This window comes from Myotis yumanensis, unplaced genomic scaffold (assembly GCF_028538775.1).
Source record: "Myotis yumanensis isolate MYYU_CA2020_CCGP unplaced genomic scaffold, mMyoYum1.0.hap1 SCAF_19, whole genome shotgun sequence".
In the NCBI taxonomy this organism is placed as follows: Eukaryota; Metazoa; Chordata; class Mammalia; order Chiroptera; family Vespertilionidae; genus Myotis; species Myotis yumanensis.
Window position 1 is genome coordinate 10,945,698 of NW_027223770.1, and position 22,740 is coordinate 10,968,437.

General features: G+C 48.9%; 1 protein-coding gene and 1 non-coding gene across 7 annotated transcripts in view; one reads left to right on the top strand and one right to left on the bottom strand.

Moving 5' to 3' along the window:
• Positions 1–22,740, bottom strand: part of CAMKK2 (calcium/calmodulin dependent protein kinase kinase 2) — a 46,439-nt gene that overhangs the window by 20,522 nt on the left and 3,177 nt on the right. For all 6 annotated transcript variants that reach the window (XR_011469057.1, XM_070399971.1, XM_070399972.1 and 3 more), the window contains exons 2-8: positions 21,327–21,403; positions 10,787–11,297; positions 7,281–7,328; positions 6,538–6,591; positions 5,473–5,524; positions 3,073–3,206; positions 2,180–2,216 (exon numbers count right to left, since the gene is read on the bottom strand). Coding sequence is in view for 5 of the 6 variants with exons in the window: in XM_070399971.1 (XP_070256072.1) it covers positions 2,180–2,216; positions 3,073–3,206; positions 5,473–5,524; positions 6,538–6,591; positions 7,281–7,328; positions 10,787–11,233 (772 nt within the window). In the remaining variant the exon portion in view is untranslated. The remainder of the gene's footprint in view (positions 1–2,179; positions 2,217–3,072; positions 3,207–5,472; positions 5,525–6,537; positions 6,592–7,280; positions 7,329–10,786; positions 11,298–21,326; positions 21,404–22,740) is intronic.
• Positions 3,603–3,709, top strand: LOC138998203 (U6 spliceosomal RNA). Its single transcript, XR_011469076.1, has one exon. It is a non-coding gene; the product is annotated as a U6 spliceosomal RNA (small nuclear RNA).

Consider the following 22,740-nt stretch of genomic DNA (forward strand, 5'->3'; position numbering starts at 1 on the left):
CCCAGTTACTTTTCATGGCTGCATACTATTCCATTGTGTGGACAGATCACGTTGTACTTATCCATTCATCAGTTGATGAACATTTGGGTTGCTTCTGCTCTTTGGCTGGTGTGAAGAATGCTGCTGTGAACATTCGTGTCCAAGTATTTACATGGAAAACTACTTTCAGTTCTTTTGAGTATATACCCTGGACTGGAATTACTGAGTGACGTGGTATAATTATTTTAATTTTGTTCTGCTTGGACAAACAGAACTGGGAATACGAAGCTATACTTTAGGAAGTGAAAACATAGCATAGCGAGTTTCAAAATCAAGTAGAGATGGAATTGTCTGTTGTTCTAGAATCATCCTACCCACATCGGAGTCAATGTATGGAAGAAACCAAAAAGTTTTTCAAAGCTCTCCAAGGGCTGAGGTGGCCGAGGAGAAAGGGCCAAAGCCTCAGACAAAAGCAAGGCTTAAAAGTTCGAACCAGAAAAGGAACTTGCCTCCCCCAAGGCCCCTTCCTATCTTTTAAGTTCATCAACCAGCATCGAGCAAAACAGAGGTAGGGCAGCTCCGCCCTGGCTTCAGACTGTGGCTAAAAGCCTAGGCAGCAGAACTGAAGGTAAAGCCACAGACAGGAGCGCGGGTCCCCCAGCTCTGGCCTTGCCTGCCTTGGTTATATAAGTCTCAACTCTCAAGAACTGCCTCATGAATTTCTGCGCCTCCCTCCCTCCCACCCAAGCACCATAAATCAGCTGGTGTGGGGGAAGCTGGCCTGCTGAAACAGGTCTATTTTCAGTCGCTCACAGTTGAACCACGCTTGCGGCTGAGCGGTGGGTGGGACGTTTCTAACCTCTAGAAATGCTGGTCATGTCTTCCACCCTTTGGGGTCTGGCCTGCAGCTGCAGGACCCTTGTTGATACCTCCCTACGGGCCTCACGGGTTATCCTGGAACAATTTCCAAAACCACTAGAATCAAATACCAAAGGTCAGCCTGGCTCCTTGTCACACCACCATCTTAACAAGTGAAAAACACCCGGCTGGTGTGGCTCAATGGTTGAGCATCAACCCAGGAACCAGGAGCTCAGGGTTCCATTCCGGGTCAGGGCACACGCCCAGCTGTGAGCTCGATGCCCAGGTTGCAGGCTCGATTCCCAATGGGGGGCGTGCAGGAGGTAGCCGGTCAATGATTATCTCTCATCATTGATGTTTCTCTCTCTCTCCCTCTACCTTCCCCTCTGAAATTAAAAAAAAATTTTTTTAAGTGAAAAACCCTATGGGCACCACTCTCATGAATGCCTACCCAAGCCAAACATTATCTGGACATGTGACCTGTCAATCACCTACTCAGGAGCCCAACAGCCTGCTGTTCAGTTTTGAACTAGTCCTGCCCTTCTTTCCTTCATCAGCCTTTACGCTGAGAGCTGCCCAAGGTCCTCACCATTTTTTTTTAAATGAGGCTTCTGAAGACACGCCCAAGACCTTCCATTTCCACGTGCAGTGCCTAGGCCCTCTGTGCCCCTCCTCCCAAGGCTCCAAATGCCCCATCATGGTCTCCCATACCCTTCACCCTCACCCCCACCTATTCTCTCTGGCTTACTCTGCCCCGGCCACATTTTTGTTCAAACACACAAAGCTCCCACCAGCCTTTGTGCCTGCTGCTCCCTCTTCCTGGAATGCTCTTCCCCAGATGTAACAGGGCCGTACCCTTGACAATCAGGTGCTTACTGGTTAGCTCCTATCTGAAGGGGGCCCTCCATCTTCCTATCACCCTATTTAACCTTCTTCAGAGCATCTGTGTGAAGTTGACTATCTGGCTTATTTAGGTGTTGACTGTCATCCCCAACTAGAATGTCAGCTTCCTAAGAGTAGGGCCTCATCTTTCCTCATCACGGCATCCTCAGTGCGTAGAATAGTACCCAGCAGATAGTAGTTGCTCAATAAACACTTGCAAGTGAACGAATAGGACATGCAGATAAAGAAAGCCCCAGCAAGAACTCCCTGCCACCTCTTGCTTCAAATCAGGGGCGTGGCTTTCTGTGGGGCTCGCTGTGGGGCCCAGCTGAAATGGGAAAGAAGAAGCTGTCCTTGGAGGGAGATGGCAGGGGCAGGGGCTGCCTCAAGAGTATGCCACGGCTTTGGCAGTCACAGCTACCTGAGCAAGGGTGGCAGAAGGCAAGGGCTCAAGTCTTACCCATGTACAGATGGTCCTCATTGGGGTCATCCAGGACCTGTTGGCACAGCCACATGGAACAGGCGGAGACAGGAGCAGGGAGAGGAAGAGAGAAGAAAGACATGAATGGGGAGGAAGCAGCATCCAACACGACCACAAGGGTCCAAACTCTCAAGGGTCTAAAACACCCAGAAAGGTTTCAAAAGGGAGGGGGCAAATTCCTCCCTGAGAAATGTCTCAGGTTGAATAAGAACCCCACCTGTCTCCTGGGAGACAACTAAATGGGTCCTTGAGGTGAAAATTCAAATCCTGTCCCCCTTCTCCCCAACCCCAGCAGGACATGACGCCTCCCAGCCTGGACAGGCCACAGCACTTTCTCTCTCTCCTTCTCTCACGGCCTCTGCTTCCATCTGATCACTATTTCCACCTTTTCAGAAACCGCAGGACACATGATACCACAACAGGTTGAAAGTAGCAGATACCAGAATCCAGTCGTCTTCTCTTAAGCCAGACATTAACTACAACAAAAATTTGCAAAAAATGTGAACCTATGCCCAGCCCATGTGGCTCAATGGTTGAGTGTCAACCTATGAGCCAGGAGATCACGGTTGGATTCCTGGTCAGGGCACAAGCCCGGGTTGTGGGCTTGATTCCCCAGTAGGCGGTGCACAGGAGGCAGCCAATCAATGATTCTCATCATTGATGTTTCTATCTCTATTTCCCTCTCCCTTCCTCTCTGAAATCAATAAAGGTATTTTTTTAAAGTAAAATTACGCCTCTCTTCTAATTACTACTCAGTCCTGCAATAAGCTGTCAGAGGTGCCGTGGCTCTCCCTGGAGAATAGCGATGTGGCATTTGGGTAATAACAGAGCCAGACCTCCCAGGTGTCTGTCTCCCCCCGCCCCCACCTCACCTCCACCAGCTTCACCACGTTGGGGTGGTCCAGCTTCTTGAGGATGGCAATTTCCTGGTACACCTGCTCAATGGGGCCCCTGGGCTGGATGCAGCCCCCTGGGGCTGGCCGGGTGCCTCGGGGCGGGGGGCGACCTGGAGAAGACACAAACCATCTCAGGGACGGGACTGGAGTGGCTGATGCCACCAGGGGCTTCACACAGCTTCCTCCTCATCTGTTTCTTCTGCTGCTGAAAATCAGCAAGGCTGGAACCACGGACCTGTTGCTCAGCCTTCTGTGAATCCCCTCCTTCCCATCCCAGGCTCCAGAGAGAGCCAGGAGTCCACGGAGGGATGGAGAGAAGAAGGCTGGGGTCTGGCTTGGCAATCTCACCGTATCAGGGTGAGTCAATCCCTGCTCCTCTCTCTGGGACTCAAAAACATTACCCCTCATCTACTTAACTCTTGAAACACCAGAGGTAGAAAATGAAGTCAGAAATAGGAAAAGATGTAAGAGCCGATGAGACAAAAAATAAAAAAAGATGATGCCACGTGCTCGCTTTGGCAGCACATATACTAAAATTGGAACGATACAGAGAAGATTAGCATGGCCCCTGTGCAAGGATGGCATGCAAATTCGTGAAGCGTTCCATATTTTTTAGGAAAAAAAAAAACGATGCCATAGTTCAGTGCTTGGCCCTGTGATGACTGACAGTCAAAAGGCCACAATGCTGGAAAGAGGTTAAAACTCATAATGTGGCACACCCTATGGAAGCCAGCATCGAAGCGTGAGTCACAGAACTAGACCTGGACGTGACCGTGTTTGGAAAAGTGAAAGCGAGGTACAGGTGTCAGAAGTGGGGTGTGAAGGGGAGTTCGAAGGGAAAGGGAGGGAGGGCACTAACAAACTCCCCTTGCAAAGCAAGGAGTCAGGAAGCACTGGCTACACCTGCTGGAACAGGAGGCAAGTGACTAATGTAGGTAACAAGAGAGGAGCTAAACATTACATCGGCTGGTTGGGAAAGGGAGGTTAGAAAAGGACTTCGGAGGAAGTCAGAGGTAGATGTCAAAAACGGATACATCGGCCCTGGCCGGTGGTTCAGTGGTTAGAGCTTCGGCCTGAGCACCAAAGGGTCTTGGGTTCAATTCCCAGTCAAGGGCATGTACCTGGATGGAAGGTTCTATCCTTGTGCCAGTCAGGGTGTGCACGGGAGACAACCAAACAATCTCTCTCTCTCTCTCTCTCTCTCCCACCCCCCACTCCCTCCCTTCTACTCTCTCTAAAAAAAAACAATAGAAACTATATCCCCAGGTGAGGATTAACAACAACAAAAAAGGATAAATCAAGAAGTAATGGCATAAGATATTATCTGACTTGGAGTTCAGAGGAGCAGGATAAACCAGGGTCCTGTGATAGGATGAGGTTTATCTTTTCTCTTATCTGTGTTCTCTCTGTGGCCCACGCTGACATTCTGCCCAGCAATGCTGGCGGGGAGCAGCCTGATACACCGACATGCGGGTCTATCATCTGACCACAGGCCGCCATTACCAGCTCCTCAAAGAGCGAGAAGTGGGCTGCCTGAGGGAGGTGGAGGCGTACAGCAAGAACCACTGTTCTCCACTATACGCCCTCCTGTACTTTTCTGGTAGATCTAGTTCCAATACTTCATGGTACTTAAATTTTTTTAATTCAACATTTTGAAACCTGTCAATCAATGGTTTTTAGTACATTCGTGAGGTTGTGCAACCATCACCACCATCTAATCCAGAACATTTTCATGCCCCCCCGCCCCCCGCCCAAACCCCATACCTATTAGCAGTCTTCCCCAAATCCCCTTACACTCAACCCCTGGAAACCAGCAATCTGCTTTCTCTATGGATTTGCCTATTCTGGACATTTCACAGAAGTAGAATCACACGCCACGTGACCTTTCTGTGCCTGGCTTCTTTCACTCGGCGTCATGTTTTCAAGGTCATCTGTGTGACCGTATGAATCGTGCCTCATTTCTTTTGAAGGCTGAGTAGTATTTCATTTACCCATTCATCTGTTGACAGACATCTGGGCTGTTTCCACTTTCTGGCTATTACAAATGGTGCTTCTACGATCATTCACGTACAAGCTTTGGTGGGAACGTGTGTTTTCATTCCTAGAAGTGGAACTGCTGGCTCAGATGGGAACTCCATGTTTAACTTTTTGAGGAAATGACAAACTTTTCCTCTAATGGATTTTTTGACTTTGTAACCTACATTATGTTAAATACCTTTTATTCATGAAAATGAATTTCAAAACCTCAGTAGGAGGCCCAGCGCTGTCTCTGGGGTGTCCGCCCAGTGCACCCTCTTGTAGGGGACACCATTCAGTGGGACCGTCTCTGTGTTGCCCCAGGCCCTGCACCTAAGAGAAAGGGCCCCCCAGACTCACGTGGAAAGCCGGCCTGTCGGATCAGCTTCTTTTTGGATAGCACCTTCATCGCCTGTGGGAGAAAAGACCCCGCGTCCTGATTAAAGCGCAGAGGAGAGCGGCGGGGAGAGTTCCCTCCTCGCGTAGGCTTGCCCCAGGTCTTGGCTCCCTGGCTGTCTGGGGACAATGGTGTGACCCGGGGGGGGGGGGGGGGGGGGGTCAAACATCAGCAGGTTCTGTGGAGGTTGGCCTCCCAGGGTCCCTCCAGCCCTGAGGGTGCTTCCAGGGCTCCAGGTCAGCTTCCCCAGCTAAAAGGGCACAAGCCATGGGCTTCACCGCCACTGAACGAGACGTGAGTGAGCTGGGGAGATGGGGCAGGACTGGCTGTTTGACACGTGGGAAAAGTGAGGTTTAGCAGTTATGCCACTTGCTCAAGGTCACGCAGTTGGCACACGAGAGAGGCAGGATTTGAACCCACATTGGACTGACTCCAAAGCCTCAGCTACAAGGGCTGTTTGGCTCACTACCTCCTGGTTCTTAGGGCTATGGAGGATGTAGAAATGGCAGCCCAGAGTAAGGATATGAGACGTCTGCTGCTTTCATTCATTCATTCATTCATTCATTCATTCTTCCTAAGCCATCCCTTCACCTCCCTATGTCCCCATCTGTAAAACAGAAATACCACTTCCTTCCTAATGCACAAAATGGACGTGACCTAACAATAAAATGACACAACAGCTAAGAAAACCTTCCAGGAAGCTGAGTGCTGAAAAGGAGGTCTTGTCTTAGCCTGTTTGGCTCAGTGGATAGAGCGTTGGACCACAGACTGAAGGCTCCCAGGTTCATTTCCGGTCAAGGGCATGTATCTCCATTGCAGGTTCCATCTCCAGCCCTGGTCAGGGCGCGGGTGGGAGGCAACCAATCGGTGTGTCTCTCTCACATTGATGTTCCTCTCTCTCCTCTCTCTAAAAAGTCAATGGAAAAATATCCTCTTGTGAAGATTAACAAAAAATGAATAAATAAATAAGAAAAGGAGGTCTTTGTCTTTGGACAAGGATGGGGGTGGAGAGGGATGTGAATACTCACATAGTAGGTGTTGTCATTTTCATTGTAGGCCAACTTGACCACGCCATAGGAGCCCTGGATAAAGGGAGATGACCATGACACACAATAAAAAATTATGATCTGCCAAATCTTCCCTGCAATTGCATTTTGTTGGACCTATAGTTTTTAGAAAGTTTGAATTAGTTGCCAAAACAGAAAGACTGGATATAAGAATCTAGATTCCCAGCCTCAGACGATCTGACCATATGAAGCCAATAATCATTGCCATATGTTAGTTTTTCCATAGACCTCACCACTCCCGGCTGCTATACCTAGGATGCTCTGCTCATTTATATTAGCTCTCTATTGGCATGTGAGCTTTTTAAAAATCCATCTTTATTGTTGAAAGTATTACAGATGTCCCCCATCCTTCCCCCATTGACCCCTTCTAGTGGCGGGTGAGTTTTTGACCCCTGTAACGATACTGCCCATTGGCTGAAACAAAAGCAAAAACAGATGTGAGAGTACCTTAGGGGAGAATAAAGCAACACTAATATGGGGATGCTATAACTATCACCGTAGTGATAGGGGATTTCTCTGGACACTTTCTGTGCTTTTGCAGAAACACATTAGTATTATGATATAAAAATAAGACCCTGATCCCAAAACCTGGCCCGCACCCTTGCCTCCAAGGACTCCTCTCCTACTCCCAGCTCTGATGGCTGCCCCTCCCCCCCAACACACACACACAGTATCTGAGACATCCTGGCTCCTAGGATACTTACCTTTCCAATTTCATCCTTCAGTGTGTACTGGTTCAGCTGAACACAATCCTGGAAAGTAAACAGAAACACACAGAACATGAACTGTAAGTTTGCAACTAGATAAACCTGTCACAAACGTCAAGAAAGAGGGCATTGCCCAGCTGGCTCAGTGAACTGAACACCGACCCAAGCACCAAGAGGTTGCTGGTTCGATTCCAGGTCAGGGCATATGCCCGGGTTGTGGACTCCATCCCCAGTAGGGCAGGAGGCAGCCAGTCGATGTTTCTCTCTCATGGGTGTTTCTATCTCTCTCTCCCTCTCCCTTTCTCTCTCTCTAAAATCAACAAAAACATATTTTTTTTAAATTTTAAAGAAAAGAAAGAAAGAGGGCATTCCCAGCCCTCCAGAAGCATCCCCAGCCACCGGCCCCTCCACAGGGTGGCCAGCGTCCCGACTTCTAGCAGCAGCTCTTGGACACTGCAAATACGTAATCAAACAGTTTGGACTCCCTTAACAGCCATCTTTAAAAGATTGTACCCACTTATAAAAAGTTCACTTTAAATTAATTTAAATTACTTGCTTAAATTAAACAAGTAATCCATGACCACGCTGTCCTATAGAAATGTAAAATGATACAAGACGTGCCCCTGGGACAAGGTTTCTTAGATAATATATAAAAAGTACAGAACATAAAAGGAAACAAATCACAAACTGGACTTCATCAAAATTAAAACTTTTGCTCTTCGAGATACTGTTAAAGAAAATGAACAGCAAGCCACACACTAAAAAAACTATTCGCAACACATATATCAGACAAAGGACTGGTATCCGGAATATATAAAGAACTCTCACAACTCATTAATAAGAAGACAACCCAATATATTTTTTTAAATAGGTGAAAGAGCCCTAGCCAGTTTGGCTCAATGGATAGAGCATGGTCCTGAGTTCAATTCCAGTCAAGAGCACATGCTGGGCTGCAGGCTCGATCCCCAATACAGGGCGTGTAAGAGGTAGCCGATCAGTGATTCTCTCTCATCACTGATGTTTCTATATCTCTCTCCCTCTCCCTTCCTCTCTGAAATCAATAAAATATATATTTTTAAAAAATAAAAATAGGCAAAAGATTTGGAAAAAATTTCTCCAAAGAAGATACACATGACTAAGAAGCATTAATCAATGGAGAAATAGAAATTTAAACCACACCCAATAGATTAGCTAAAATCAAGAAGACTGACCAAAGAATTTAAGGCATATAGAACCTTCATACACTGCCGGTGGGAATTTAAAAGGTGCAGCCTCTTTATTTTTTTAATCCACACCAAGCATATTCTTCCATTGATTTTGAGAGAGAGTGGAAGAGAGGTGGGGAGTGGAGGGGAGAGAGAGAGAGAGAGATAGATCAATGTGAGAGAGACACATTAATTGATTGTCTCCTGCACATGCCCCGGGAATTGAGCCTGCAACTGAGGTACTAGAATCGAACCTGGGACCCTTCAGTCTGAGGCCTGACACTCTATACACTAAGCCAAACCAGCTAGGGCGGTGCAGCCTCTTTAGAAAACAGTTTGGGGGGCCTGGCTGGTGTTGCTCAGTGGTTGAGCGACGACCTATGAACCAAGAGGTCACCGGTTCAATTCCCAGTCAGGGCATATGCCGAGGTTAAGGGCTCGATCCCCAGTAGGGGCGTGCAGGAGGCAGCCGATCAATGATTATCTCTCATCATTGATGTTTCTTTCTCTCTCTCTCTCTCTCTCTCCCTCTCTGAAATCAATAAAATATATATTAAAAAAAGAAAAGAAAACAGTTTGGCAATATCTTAACATACATTTACCATATGATCCAGCCATTCTACTCCTAGGCATTTACCCATGAGAAATTATAACACATATCCAGGCAAAGGCTTGTGTACAAATGTTAACGACAGCTTTATTTGGAAAAGCCGAAAGCTGGAAACAACCCAAACATCCAACAAGCTGGGGCATATCTGAACAGCGGAGTTCTGTTTAGCAATAACGAGGAAGGAACTACTGGTGTCTGCAACAGCGTGGACAAACCTCAGCATCATTAGACTGTGAAAGAAGCTAAGCTAAAAAAGACTACGTGCTTAAACAATTCCACTTGCATAAAATCCTAGAACTTGCAAATTAATCTATGATGATAAAAACCAGGTCAGTAGGCCCTACCCAGTTTGGCTCAGTAGATAGAGCATCGGCCTGTGGACTGAAGGGTCCTTGGTTCGATTCCGGTCAAAGGCACATGCCCTGGTTGCGGGCTCCATCCCCAGTAGGGGGCATGTAGGAGGCAGCCAATCAATGACTCTCTCATCATTGATGTTTCTATCTCTCTCCCTCTCCCTTCCTCTCTGAAGTCAATAAAAATATTTTTTAAAATAAACAAAAACACCAGGTCAGCGGTTATGTGGGAAAGTGAAGTGGGGGGAGGGATGCATCGCTGGGTGTGCTGGCAAAGCCTGTGATCTTGATTGGGGTGATGGCCCTCAAAATGTAGTTAAATATCAGCCCCTTTATAAAAGCCATTCCTGATTTCCAGGCTTCTCCCAATTAAATTCATTCCTTCCTTCAACAAACATTTTCAAGCTCCTACTACGTGCCAGGCACTGTGTGAGGTGAGTGCTGGGGACACAATGAGGAACAAGACCGTCCCTACGGAGCTTACATTCTAGCTGGGGGGAGACAGGCCATAAGCAACTAAACAAACACAAGACATAACGGTGATGAGTCAACAGGGCAAAAGGACAGGCTGCTTAGAGAGGGTAGTCTTGGGCCTTTCAGAGGTGACATTTGAGTAGAGACTTGGATGTCAGATGGAGGTGACCTTGCAAAGACGGGAGAAGTTCCAAGCAGAGGAGACGGCAAAGCTATGGGCCTAGGGAAGGCAAGAAGCTTAGCTACCTGAAGAATATAAGGAAGTGAGTGTGGATGGAGGTCTGTGAGTCGCCAGCAGAAAGGCAGGAGATGGGGCAGGAGAAGAGACGGGTCAGATCACGCAGGGCCCGTGAACCTGGTGGGGATCTGAGTTCTGATCTACCTCCCAGCAGTTCACAGCAAGGATCGGATGAGAAATGCACACACAGTGTTGAGCGCAGTGCCTGGCGCCGGCAAACCACCCAGCCAGGGGGGCCAGGCTGTAAGGCCATGAGGCCTCTCAGGGACCTGCCACCCCCAGGTCAGAGCCCCCCACACGAATCCAACCACCAGCACATGCATCTCTTTGCAAGAGGCTCTCTCTGGCCCCCAGATGCTCTGCTCACACTCAGGGCAGGTCACCCACCCGGCCTCGCTCCCCTGCCCTCAGGTGGGATAACTCAGACTTAGTTCTACCTGCCTCCCATGTTCCCCCCTGGCAACCAGCTCCATAACTGCATCCTTAGCTGACTTCCTCCCCTCTCGCTTCCCTCCCCACCTGGGTTTCCTGGGGTCACCTCCCCAGTCAGCTGGTTGCACTGGGAATGTTCTGAGGGAGCCGATCTAACATGGAGACCCCGGGCCCAGCTGTCGCTCACGCACCTGCATACCAGTGATGGAGACGTGGCGGGACTCCACGGTGGGCCGCCGGGGCAGCCGTGGCGAGGACTGCGGGGAGCCCACGGGTGAGGAGGGTTGGGCCGGGTGGATGCAGCGGCCATTTGCATCCAGCTGGGACCGCTCCTGCAGGGACAGCTTGCGACTGGAGAGGTGGGGTCGGGCCTGGGACCCAGCGTCGAGGGAGCCTTCTGGGCCATCAGCCTCCAGGAGCGGGTCCGGGGCCAGGCCGTGGCCCACAGCGCAGTCCGGCTCGCACTCGGTGACCACGATGAAGGACTCCATGCCCAGTCGGATGCTCAGGGACGAGAGGCCCCGCAGGGCCTCGCAAGGCTTCTGGCCTTCGCTGCTGCTGCTGCTGCTCCCGCCCCCCAGCTCATCCTGGGGGGCGGCCGGGTCACTGCTGGGCTGACTAGAGACACATGATGACATGGTGCATGCGCGGACCTCATCTGACAAGGACACTCCGGGGCAGTCCCATGAGCAGCGGTGCCACCTGCAGAGAGAGGAAGGGTCAGCGCCCACCCTGCTGCTGGCTCAGGCTGGGGCCTGGGTCGACATCCTAAAAAAATCTTGCGAAACCTGATCTCTGAGTCTACACAGAAACGAACATTCCACATTTCCTTGTTTTAAAAGACCCTCCTCACACATAAAACAAAAATTCCAAACTCACCCTGGCCGGGAGGCTCAGTTAGTTGGGTGTCAACCCATACACCAAAAGGTTGTGAGTTTGATTCTGGGTCAGGGCACATACCTAGGTTGAGGGTACAATCCCCGGTCTGGGCATATACAGGAGACAACCGATCAATGTTCCTCTCTTTCTAAAAAGCAATAAAAACATACCCTCGGGTGATAATTAAAAAAAAAAGCGAAAGAATTCCAAACTCAATTTCAGAAGGAACCAAGTATGAGAAAACCCCAAAATAGAGCACGCAGGTCCCCTGCAGAGGGGGGCAGCTATTTCCAGCTCAAGCCAGCTATTGCTAAGCAGGAATCTGGGCCTAGTACTGCCCAGTTTCCCCCCGTTTTTTTTTCTTCAAAAAAAAGCCCTAAACCCAGAATGTTAGATGAGATCTCACAATTTTTTTTTTTTTTAATTAGCAATTCTTTCAAATATTTTTGAACGCTGGGTAGGCCAAATGGAACACCTCCAGGCTGCATCACTTCACCATGGGGATGATTCAAACAGCACTTCACAGTTTACAAAACATCTGCACAGCAGCATAATCTCACAAGCACACGAGGCTGCTGGTTGGCGGTCACAGCCCCATACTGTAAAAGGCGAAGAAGCTGAGGCCTGAGAGAAGGGAAGGGATTTTGTTCAAGGTCTCCTAATGCAAAGCCCACGTACACAGCAGTTGGGTCTCCTGGCCCACGATCCTCAACCAACAAGTGGGGGTCAGGGACCACATAGGACAAAGGATGGGTGCCCAGACAGTGGGAGCCAGGGCGTTTGTGTTACCCAAGGAGCCAGGCGCTGTTTTCCTAGTTCAGGCCCCGGCTGGTGCCTGCCAGATGTGAGGCAAACATGAGGTCAAGAACATGGCTATCAAAATAGCTTGGTGGTTCCTCAAAAAATTAAACAGAGAAGTACCACAAGACCTAGCAACTCTTTTCTGAGGTATACAACCTCCACGTCCATCCACAGATGAACGGACAAAGCACAACAGGACCCAGCCACACAATGCAATACGATTCGGGCCTAAAAAGAAACGAAACCCTGGCATGTGCTACAATCTAGATGCACTTCAAAATCATCATGCTAAGCGAAGGAAGCCAGACCCAAAGGTCACATCTGTATGATTCTATTTATACAAAACGCCTAGAATAGGCAAATCCTCAGAGACAGAGAGGAGGTTAGTGGCTGCCTAGGACTGGGGAGGTGTTGGGCAGAATGGGCGTGACTGCTAACCGGGACAGGGTTTCCTTTTGGGGTGAGGAAAATGTTCTGGAACTGGGGTGAATGTACTAAATGCCACTGCCTTGTATATTTTTAAATGGTTAATTAAAAAAAAAGACGGATGCACTCCCTGAAGACTGTCAATTCCTTCCGTCTCTGGGACGGAAGATTATTAAACTTTGGTTCACGTGCTCAACCAATTCTGCTGGACAATTGTCACAGGTGCTGCTGGGACTCGGGGAACACCTCCCCAGATGTGGATGGTGCCAGCTTCGTGCTGAGTGGAGAGATGTTATGAATAAATTATCTCCTGATGACACTGGGTGGCAGTGAGGGGATAAAGAGGAAGGTACAGATGGGAGCAGAAAGCCAGGGCTCCCTGGAGGAAGTGGAAGAGGGGCAGAGAAATGTCACTTGCCCTCCTGGGACCGTTCTAAAAGAGGTATTTCAGGAACAGCTTCTATGTCAGCCCATTTAGATAGCGATGTAGGCAGATGGGCTCCCTGCTCTCATGCAGCGAGGAAAGACCAACGGAACAGCCGTGAGGAAATAACCGTGTGTCCCAGCCCGGACACGGGCACAGTTTATGAATACAGAGTTCACAGGAAAAGAACAACAAAAAGCCAATCATGTGACAAGATGCGTGGCCGCTCTTAGGAGAATTACAGAGTCAAACTTCCATAAAATGGTTTGGTGGGGCCTCAAAACGTTCAACACGGAATGACCGCGTGGCCCAGCAAGTCTTCCCCTAAGTATATACCCAAAAGAATGGAAAGCAGGGATTCAAACAGATACACAGACACTCGTGTTCACAGCAGCACTACTCACAACAGCCAAAAGGTAGAAACAACCCAAGGGTCCATCAACTGATGGTGGATAAACAGAATGTGGTCTAACCATACAATGCAGTATTATTCAGCCATAAAGAAGGAATGAAGTTCTGACACGTGCTAAGTGAAACAAGCTAGATATTAAAAGACAAACACCGTATGATTTCACTTACATGAGATACCAAGAGTAGGCAAATTCATAGAGACAGAAAGTAGAGTAGAGGTTAGCAGAGGCTGGTGGAGCGGGAAACAGGGAATCATTGCTTATGGGGTACAGAATTTCTGTTTGAGGTGATAAAAAAAAATTCTAGAAGTAGTGATGATGGTTGCACAACACTGTGAATTTAACTAAAACCACTAAATTATACGCATAAAAATGATTAAAATTGTAAATGTCCTGTTATGTATATTTTCCCAAAATCAGTAAAATAAACCCTAGCCAGTTTGGCTCAGTGGTTAGAGCGTCAGCCTGCAGACTGAAGGGTCACAGGTTCAATTCCAGTCAAGGGCATGTACCTGGGTTGTAGGTTTGATCCCCGGCCCCGGTCGGGAGGCAACCAATCCATGTCTCTCTCTCAAATCTATGTTTCTCCCTCTGTCCCTCCCCCTACCTTCTACTGTCTAAAAACCAATGGGAAAAAATATCCTCAGTGAAAATGAAAAAAACAAATCATCGTAAAACTGCAATGAAAACCACTTTTTCCAACTATGGGATAGACAAGGACAAAAAATATAATAGCAACAACACTCTTTTGGTGAGGCCACAGGGAGTATGAATTGGCACCATCCTTACAAAGAGAAATTCACCAATACTTAGCAAAATCCCAAATGCAGACCTTTGACTTAGCAATTCCGCACCCGAGTATTTATCTACAGGCAATCTCATACACACACACACACAAAAAAAAATGAGAAGGTTTTGGTAATGTGGTTTGAAAGGGCCATGCACAGGGGACTGAGTAAATAAAATGAAGATGAGGTGCACATCCCCCAGGAGAAAACCATGCTTTTCTTTTAAAAGAGGTGACGCTACACACCCTAATGTGAATTAGCTCCAAGACACACCATTTATTACAGGGGGGGAACCAACGCATTAGCATGCTGCCGCTGGCGTAGGGGGAAAGGCCATACGTGCGTTCATGATTGCATGTGCATAGCATTTTTCTGGAAAGGGATACGAGAAAATGGTTAACAGTGGCCTCCCTTGGTTTGCACAAGTAGGGAAACTAGGTGGGAGGGGCTTACTGTATGTACCTTTACTTTAAAAGTAAAAATTGGAAAGAAGGTAACTGTAGCCATGGTAGGACTTAGGATGATAAGGCTATCTATGGGGTGAGAGAGGGGGAGAGTGTATTAGAATATCTGAGAAAGAAGTCTTAACTGTGGTCCTGTCTTGGCTTCCCTATCAGTTAAAGAATAAAACCCGCCCTGACCAGTTGGCTCAGTGGCTAGAGCGTCGGCCTGCAGACTGAAGGGTCCTGGGCTTGATTCCGGTCAAGGGCATGTACCTTGGTTGCGGGCACATCCCCAGTAGCGGGTGTGCAGGAGGCAGCTGATGGATGTTTCTAACTCTCTATCCCTCTCCCTTCCTCTCTGTAAAAAAATCAATAAAATATATTTTTAAAAAAAGAATAAAACCTAAGTTCAACGTTCTCTGTGACCCTGCTGCTATTACATTACATATCCCTTTTATGGTCCTTGTCTCCCAGGAGGGAAAAAGCAGGGCCCCTGAAGTTCAACTGCTTGAGCTCGCCACGGACAAGTGACTTAGCCTCTCTCGGCCTCAGTGTTCTTATCTATAAAATGGGCACTCACCCAATAGTCCTGAGGACTATTAAATGAACCCTCACTCAATATCCTGCCTGGTACATGGTCAAGTGATCAAAAAGCTATTATTTCCATAAATGCCTATTCAATGCTTACTACCTGCCAGGCTGTGTTCCAGAATGTTCCTAGGAGGTACTGATGTCCAAGAGACCAGCCTGTTTTTTTTTTTTAATATATTTTTATTGATTGATTTCAGAGAAGAAGGGAGAGAGAGAGAGAGAGAGAGAGAAACATCAATGATGAGAGAATCATTGATCAGCTGCCTCCTGCGTGCCCCCCACTGGGGATCTAGTGCACAACTCGGGCATGTGCCCTTGGCTGGAATTGAACCCGGACCCTTCAGTCTGCAGACCGATGCTCTATCCACTGAGCCAAACCAGCTAGGGCCAGCCTGCTCTTGTGTGGCTCCTGGAGCCCTGGCCGTGTGGCCTGTCCTCCCACCCAGAGCCACCTCTGCCAGGGCGGCAGAGTTCCTGAAAAGAAAGCGAACCTGGCAGCACCTGAGAACGTTAACGGAGATTTGCTTTTCTTGCCAAGAGAAAAACAATTGCTTATTGATTTCCACTCCAGGCCAAGGACACCAAACCTCCCCCTCCCCACCCCCCCGCCCACCCCACCCCCAGAAAAGCTGCTTTAATCAGTCTCCCTGACAAGCTGGCACCTGGCCTAGCCTTGGCCTTGGCCATTGAGGTCTGGAGGAGGGAGGAGAAGAGATATACGCCGGCCGGGACTGAGCTGGGCGCCTGTGTGCTGCAGGGGCAGGTGTGTCTGGGTCTCAGATCTCAAGGCCACCTGGAGGCCACTGGTCTGCAGTGAGGCCTGGCAGGCAAGGCCTTGGGCGTTCAGCCTGACAATAATAGGAACTTCTGCCACAGACCCCTGCAAGAGTGGAGGTCACAAACCCTAAAGGTCACAGGCCCTGTGAGGATTTGATAGAACCTGTCAACACACCCAAAGAGGAAAAAGTACACAAAGACAATGGTGTGCATAACAACAGCAATCGCTAACATCCAGATGAGCACTTACCATGCACCACACAAGGCTAATGGCTCTGCCAGGGTCATGTAACCCTCCCGGGGGCCCCTGTGGGGGAGAGGGAGGGACTGCCTGCAGAGCATTCGATTTCAGGGCCCCATTGTAAGAGGACCTCTCTGCATAGATGCTAAGGTTGGACAAAATGCCAAGAGGCCTCTCCCCTGAGCCTCCTGCCCCAACCCCGGGTCCCTCACCCAGCCCCGAAGGCCTTCCCCACCGCCCCTGGCTGCCAGCCCTGAGCTCCCCTGCCCTCTCACAGGGCAGCACAATTGAGCAACCGGACTCTCCCTGGAGCAGATGAACCCAGGCTCAGGGCCAGGATGGAGGGAAACGCTCCTTCCTCTGCCAGGAAGCACTGTCCCATTTCCTGGAGGCCGTTTCCAACCTGCACCTGTTCACCGAATGCAGGGGCCTCCATGGGAGCCACAACGCAGCAAGCAGCCAGTGAGGGTGCCAAGGTCTTGCCGGGGAGACACACAGACACACAGACACACACACACACACACACACACACACACAGTGCAGGGTCCCCAAAGCCAGGGATGACACCCTTCCTGGGATAGCAGGCATGGCTAGCCATATCCTCTCTCATGTGGGGAAACAGGCCCAGGGAGGTCCTAAAGAAAAGTCACTCACCCATAGGTTCTCTCATCAAGTAATTATTGAGAACCTACTATGTGTTGGACAAACAAAACAGACATACTTTCTTTTTTAAAAAATTGATTTTAGAGATAGAGGAAGGGAGAGGGTGAGGGAGAGGGACAGAGAGAGAGAAACATCCATGTGAAAGAGATACTGGTTAGTTGCCTCCCAGACCAGGGATCGGTGGTCACCTGCTCCCACCATTTCATCTCACCCAAGAGAAAATGAAGGCCCAGAAAGTATCATGACTTGCCCAAAGTCACACAGAGGTACTAGGCAGAGCTAAAACGGATCTGAGTTCTCCAGGAAGGGACTGAAAATTACTGGTGCAGTCTTGCAATGTCCACATACTGCGACCAGGCTGGGCCAAAATCTCTCATCGCGGGGAGCCCAGTCTTCTGCCTTCCTGAGACCACGGCCTGTGTGAGGGGAGAGGGCCGAGGCACCGCGTCTCACGGTGCTCGGAAACCAATGAACAGGGTCTGGGCGTGGAGACACTGACCTGATGTCACTTAGGAGACCTGTGGCTTTGCCTCTCTTGTTTATTGATGAACTCCATGTTCTAAAACTTCCTAGATTATTATTGGCACTCAATAAATATTGGCAAGAGGTCATTGTTTGTTTCATGCATCCCAAGGCCACTCAGAGAGTCAGAAGCTTTCTTTAGCTGGCCTATGCACCTTTAGTCTGATAACCGTGGCCTGGTTTCTGTCTGGAAACCCATCCTTTCGTGTGAAAGGTCAGTCCCTGGAGCTATCTGCACCCTCAGCTTCAGTGGTTCCCGTAGGACTCAAGCCTGGTCAACTGGGCATCAACTGCTCTGGTCAAGTGATTCATGCAAGAGTAGGTGTGTGATCCAAGTCAGTCTACCAAGTCTAATTTTAAGGTTTTTGTAGAAATATGAATAAAAAACAAAAAATAATGTCTCTTTCTGTGGAACTTAGCGCAATGAGGATATACTTCTAGAGTTTCAGGGGTTGAGGAGAACCTGGCCTTAGAATGAAGTTGACTGAGAGGGAAGAGAGGCAACAGATAGAGAAGAACTGAGGTAGGAGATAATTGTTTGGGTACCTGGATCCAGCCATGCCTGAAGCCCACATACCACAGGAGTTTGTAACTATATGACTCAATAAACTCCCATTTTTGCGTAGGTTAGTTTGGGATCCGTGTTCTGTCACTTACAACCAAGTATCCTGACTGACAGATGACACAGGAAGGATTGACAGAAAAGCTGCTTCACACCCTGGCCAGGTGGCTCAGTTGGTTGCTGCATTATCCCATATACCAAACGGTTGCAGGTTCAATCCCCCGCAGGGAAGGCAACCAATCGATGTTTCTCTCTCACATACATGTTTCTCTCCCTCTCTCCCTTCCTCTCACTCTAAAATCAATAAGAAAACATATCCTTGGATGAGGATTAAAGCACCTTTCTTTCCCTTCCCTCCCTTCCCTCCCTCCCTTCCCTCCCTCCCTTCCCTCTTTCTCTCTCTCTTTCTTTCTTTTTTTTTTAAACAAAACTTCTTTACTAAGCTCCCTGCCAGATGATCAATCAGTTCTCTACACCTTTAGGCTCCCAACCAGGCCAAATTGCCAGGCAGCTACAAGATAGCCTTCACCTCAACCAGTAGTCCCAAAGTCTCTCTCTCTCTTCCTCTGTCTCTCTCTTTAATCTTAAAAAAATAAAATAAAATCAAGGATGGGGAAGGACTGATGAACAGGACAGAGTGAAGAGAAGAAACTAACCAGCACTTTCCAACACAAGAACTGCACCACTGTAGCAGCTGCTACGACAGTTGTGGATGCAGTAAGAGTCATGGCTAGCCTTCCTGAGTGCTTGCCAAGTGCCAGGTGCTATTCTAAGCACTCTGCATGTACCACCTCATTTAATCATCACAACAACTTTATGAGTTAGGTACTGTATCATGCCTATTTCACTGGTGATGGTACAGAGTCTGAGTGACTTGCCCACAATCACACGGTGCTCTGGGAGAAATCAAAGGCTCCTAGAGAGGTAGAACTTTGTGACCAGGCTCAGCAGAACCCCTCTTCTTAGCCATGTGACCTTGGGAACAATACCCACCTCACCCAGGACACAGGCCCCTGCACACAGTATACGCTCCCCAAATGGAAGCTGCTGCCAAGAAAGCACTTCAGTGGCTATCAAGTTCAAGCCCCTCAATTGGTTTTATTTTATATTACAACAAAAATGTTTTATCTCTAATCCCACCATACTAACTTAACTCTTCATCTTCCCCTCTGTTGTCCACAGGCATCACTTCCTCACAAAATTAATGTAATTACGATATCATTTCACATCCTTGCTGGTTTGTGTCATAACAATCTGCACGCTCTCTCGGCTTTCAGGATCAGCACGCCAGGGCTGCAGATGGGGTTGCTGCGACCCAGCAAGGTGAAATGACCTCTCCGAGGCAGCTGAGCAGGTTCCGGGCTGGGCCAGAACAAGAACCAGGTGTCCTGACCCCTGAAGCCCTAGTTCCCTGCAGCCCTGGATGCTTACGGAGCAAGAAGGTCAGCTGTCTTAAGAGTTGCTAGGCAGCTACTGTTCAGTCAATGATGAAGCACCACGGAGAGGAACCCCAATCAAGCAGCCAGGTATCTAAAGACAGGTGTGTACTGGTGGCCTTGAAGAGTAAGGAAGTATGAATGTGGGGTGGGGGGATTTGGAAAAGGGAGGTAGGAACCATCTCCCTCCCTCCCTCCCTCCCTCCCTTCCTCCCTTCCTTCCTTCCTTCCTCTTCTCTCATTGAATCCCTCCCAATCTTTCACTGGCCCAAAACAAGAGGCAGCAAGACTGGAATTGCAATTTGTAATGAGAAGAAAAAGACTTCGACTCTAACATGCTGCAGCTTAGCAAATCAGAGACAGAGGGGGCCAACTCAGAAGCCACAGAAATCCACAGGCATCGGCACCCTGCCCACCCATGGCCCTCCTCCCTCCCTCTTCCCTGCTTTTGGAGGCAATGTTCAATCTAGCTTCTCCTCTCTCCTTCCCCAGCCTCCAGCACAAAGCAACCCCAGCCAGGGGCAAAGAGGGGCTGGGAGCGGCTCTGGGGTCCAGAACCCTGTCCTCCACACCTGGACCTAAAGGGTGGGAGAACTGTCTGGGATGAATCTAAGTAAAACCCCCAAGTACCTTTAAGAAAGCATAAGGGAGGTGTCCTTCCCCCAACACCCTGCCCCCCACTCAAACCACTGGTTCCCCATTTAAACTCCGGCAGCAGAGGCTTATCTCAGGCACCACCCACGATGCCCCTTCCTGCCCGTTGCTTCCTACCTATGTCCCAGCCACAAAGACTTTGGCCTCCCAGCGCCCCTACCTCTCATTTCCTTAGGGGACAGTCCTTCTCTCCCCTTAAATTTGCAATTAGCATGTTTCTCTCTCCCACTGCCATCTCGCCACTATTTACAGAAGCCAACAGGATAAAAACAGACAACATAAAAATAGTTTCCCAACAGCTTTCAGGATGGGGTGGGGTGGGGGTGGGGGTGGGGGCACCACAGACTCTTGGGATTTTCTTTCCTTTTCAAAACGGAAAATGCTAGACTCCTTTATCTCTTCCAAAGCACCCCCCAGCCGTTCAGACCACTCACCTGGGAGCTCCTCGGGGACAGAGACCAAGCCCCCACCTTCCTCAGCTCCCAGGGCTCAGCTTGTCACCAGCCCCCAGAAGTGCTGGTTGGTTCCGTGGAAGCTCACCAGAGCTTCAGCGCCAGTACCCTGTTCTGCCCTCTTTCCATCAACTACTGGGCCTCCGTCCAGCCTTCCAAAAACACAAGCCAGTCAACAAAACTTTGGCTTTTCTCTGTGCTTAAAACGTTTCATCATTGAATCAAAAAAAAAAAAAAAATTCATCGGCAACACTACAAACTGAAAACATCAGCGGCGAAAATCATTCCTTCCTCATTTGGGTCATTAACATCACCCAGCAGGGAATGCCGGAGCAAGGGGTGGGTCCTCCCTTCGAAGACTCACCCACTCACCTCCTTTTAAATATGCCTTCTTAGGTTTCTTTCATTTTGTTGAGGAAGGGATCCAATCGGGGACGAAGGAAAAAACTACTCGTTCAAACTCTTATTTTTTCAGAGAGCAAAACCGTTCGGAAATTATTTCTATGCATAACCTCCTGGAGGAGGCGACGTCCACTCCGTGAGAAAATGGGCAACCTTTGCCAGCATGACCAGGTCAAGAGAGCCTGTCAGGAAACCATACAGATCTCCAGGGACCTGAGTCTTGATTTTCTCACCAGTAAAATGGAGCTAGCGCGGCCTACCTTGAGGGTAGCTGTCCAGTCGATCTTCTATATCAGGCGTGGGGAACGTCCGGCCCCGAAAATCATTTGGTCTGGCCCTGCCAAGGCATGAGGGGTGAGTTAATTAAATGTTTGACCAAATATAACAGACTAACTTTTTTTTTTCCCATTTTATTTTTTTAAATAATTTTTGTTTCTTAAAGTATTACAAAGAGTATTACATATGTCTCCTTTTTTCCCCCCCTTGACATTCCCCCAGCCCCTACCCACCGCCTCGTGTCTTGTGTCCATTGGTTAATCTTATATGCATGCATATAAGTCCTTCGGTTGATCTCTTAATCCCCCCCAAACCCTCCCCAGGCTTCCCACTGTAGTTTGACAGTCTGTTCAATGTTGCTCTGCCTCTGTATCTACTCCTGTTCATCAGTCTATACTGGTCCCCATTATCTATCCCAACCTCACTGGAGTAGTCTCAACCTCACCAGGGCCGTCTGAGCCTCACCAGGGCCGTTACAGCCTCACCGGGGACATTTCAACCTCACCGGGGCAGTTTCAACCTCACCGGAGCCGTCCCTACCTCACCGGGGCCGTTTCAACCTCACCGGGGCCATCCCGACCTCACCGGGGCAGTTCAGACTAACTTTTAAGTTGATAATTTTGTATGACCCGCAAATGACGTTATAAATATCCAAATGGCCCTTGACAGAAAAACGGTTCCCCACCCCTGTTCTATATGAAAGTGCCCAGCATACAGCTTGGCTCATCGTTAAGGCCCCCAAAAGTGGGAGGGGTGGAGGGGGCTGGTCTTTTCTGGGCTTCTCCAGCTCAGTTTTCAGGATGCTCAGCTGCTTGAATGGGCATCAAGAGAGACTGAGGTGACGCCACCCCTGGCCACTGAGTTAGGGCACGGTCTACCAAAGGACAATCTGAAATAGTGTTTGCCCCAGATCTTTCTTTACTCTGTATATTTACTTACCTGGAAAAAGTGTCCCAAAATATACACCAGTGAAATGACTTGGGGGCCTACACTAGACATATCATGGTGACTGGAAAGAATGGACCTAAATGACATTGAGACTCCCTGAAGCTCGGCTGACATGGCTCAGTGGTTGAGCACTGACTTATGAACCAGGAGGTCGAGGTTCAATTCCCGGTCAGGGTACATGCCCGGGTTGTGGGCTCAATCCCCAGTAGGGGGCGTGCAGGAGGCAGCTGATCAATGATTCTCTCTCATCTTTGATGTTTGTATCTCTCACCTCCTCTCCCTAACTCTCCGAAATCAATAAAAAGAAATTTTTTAAAAAAGGGACTCCCTAAAAATCATACTTATGTAATTCTTGTGCACTGCCCCCGGGGGTGATGGGCTTAGAAGGGAGCTTGGATTCCTGAAGAAGAGCAGGTGGGGATGAAATTAAGGCAGTCCCAAAAACCTGGT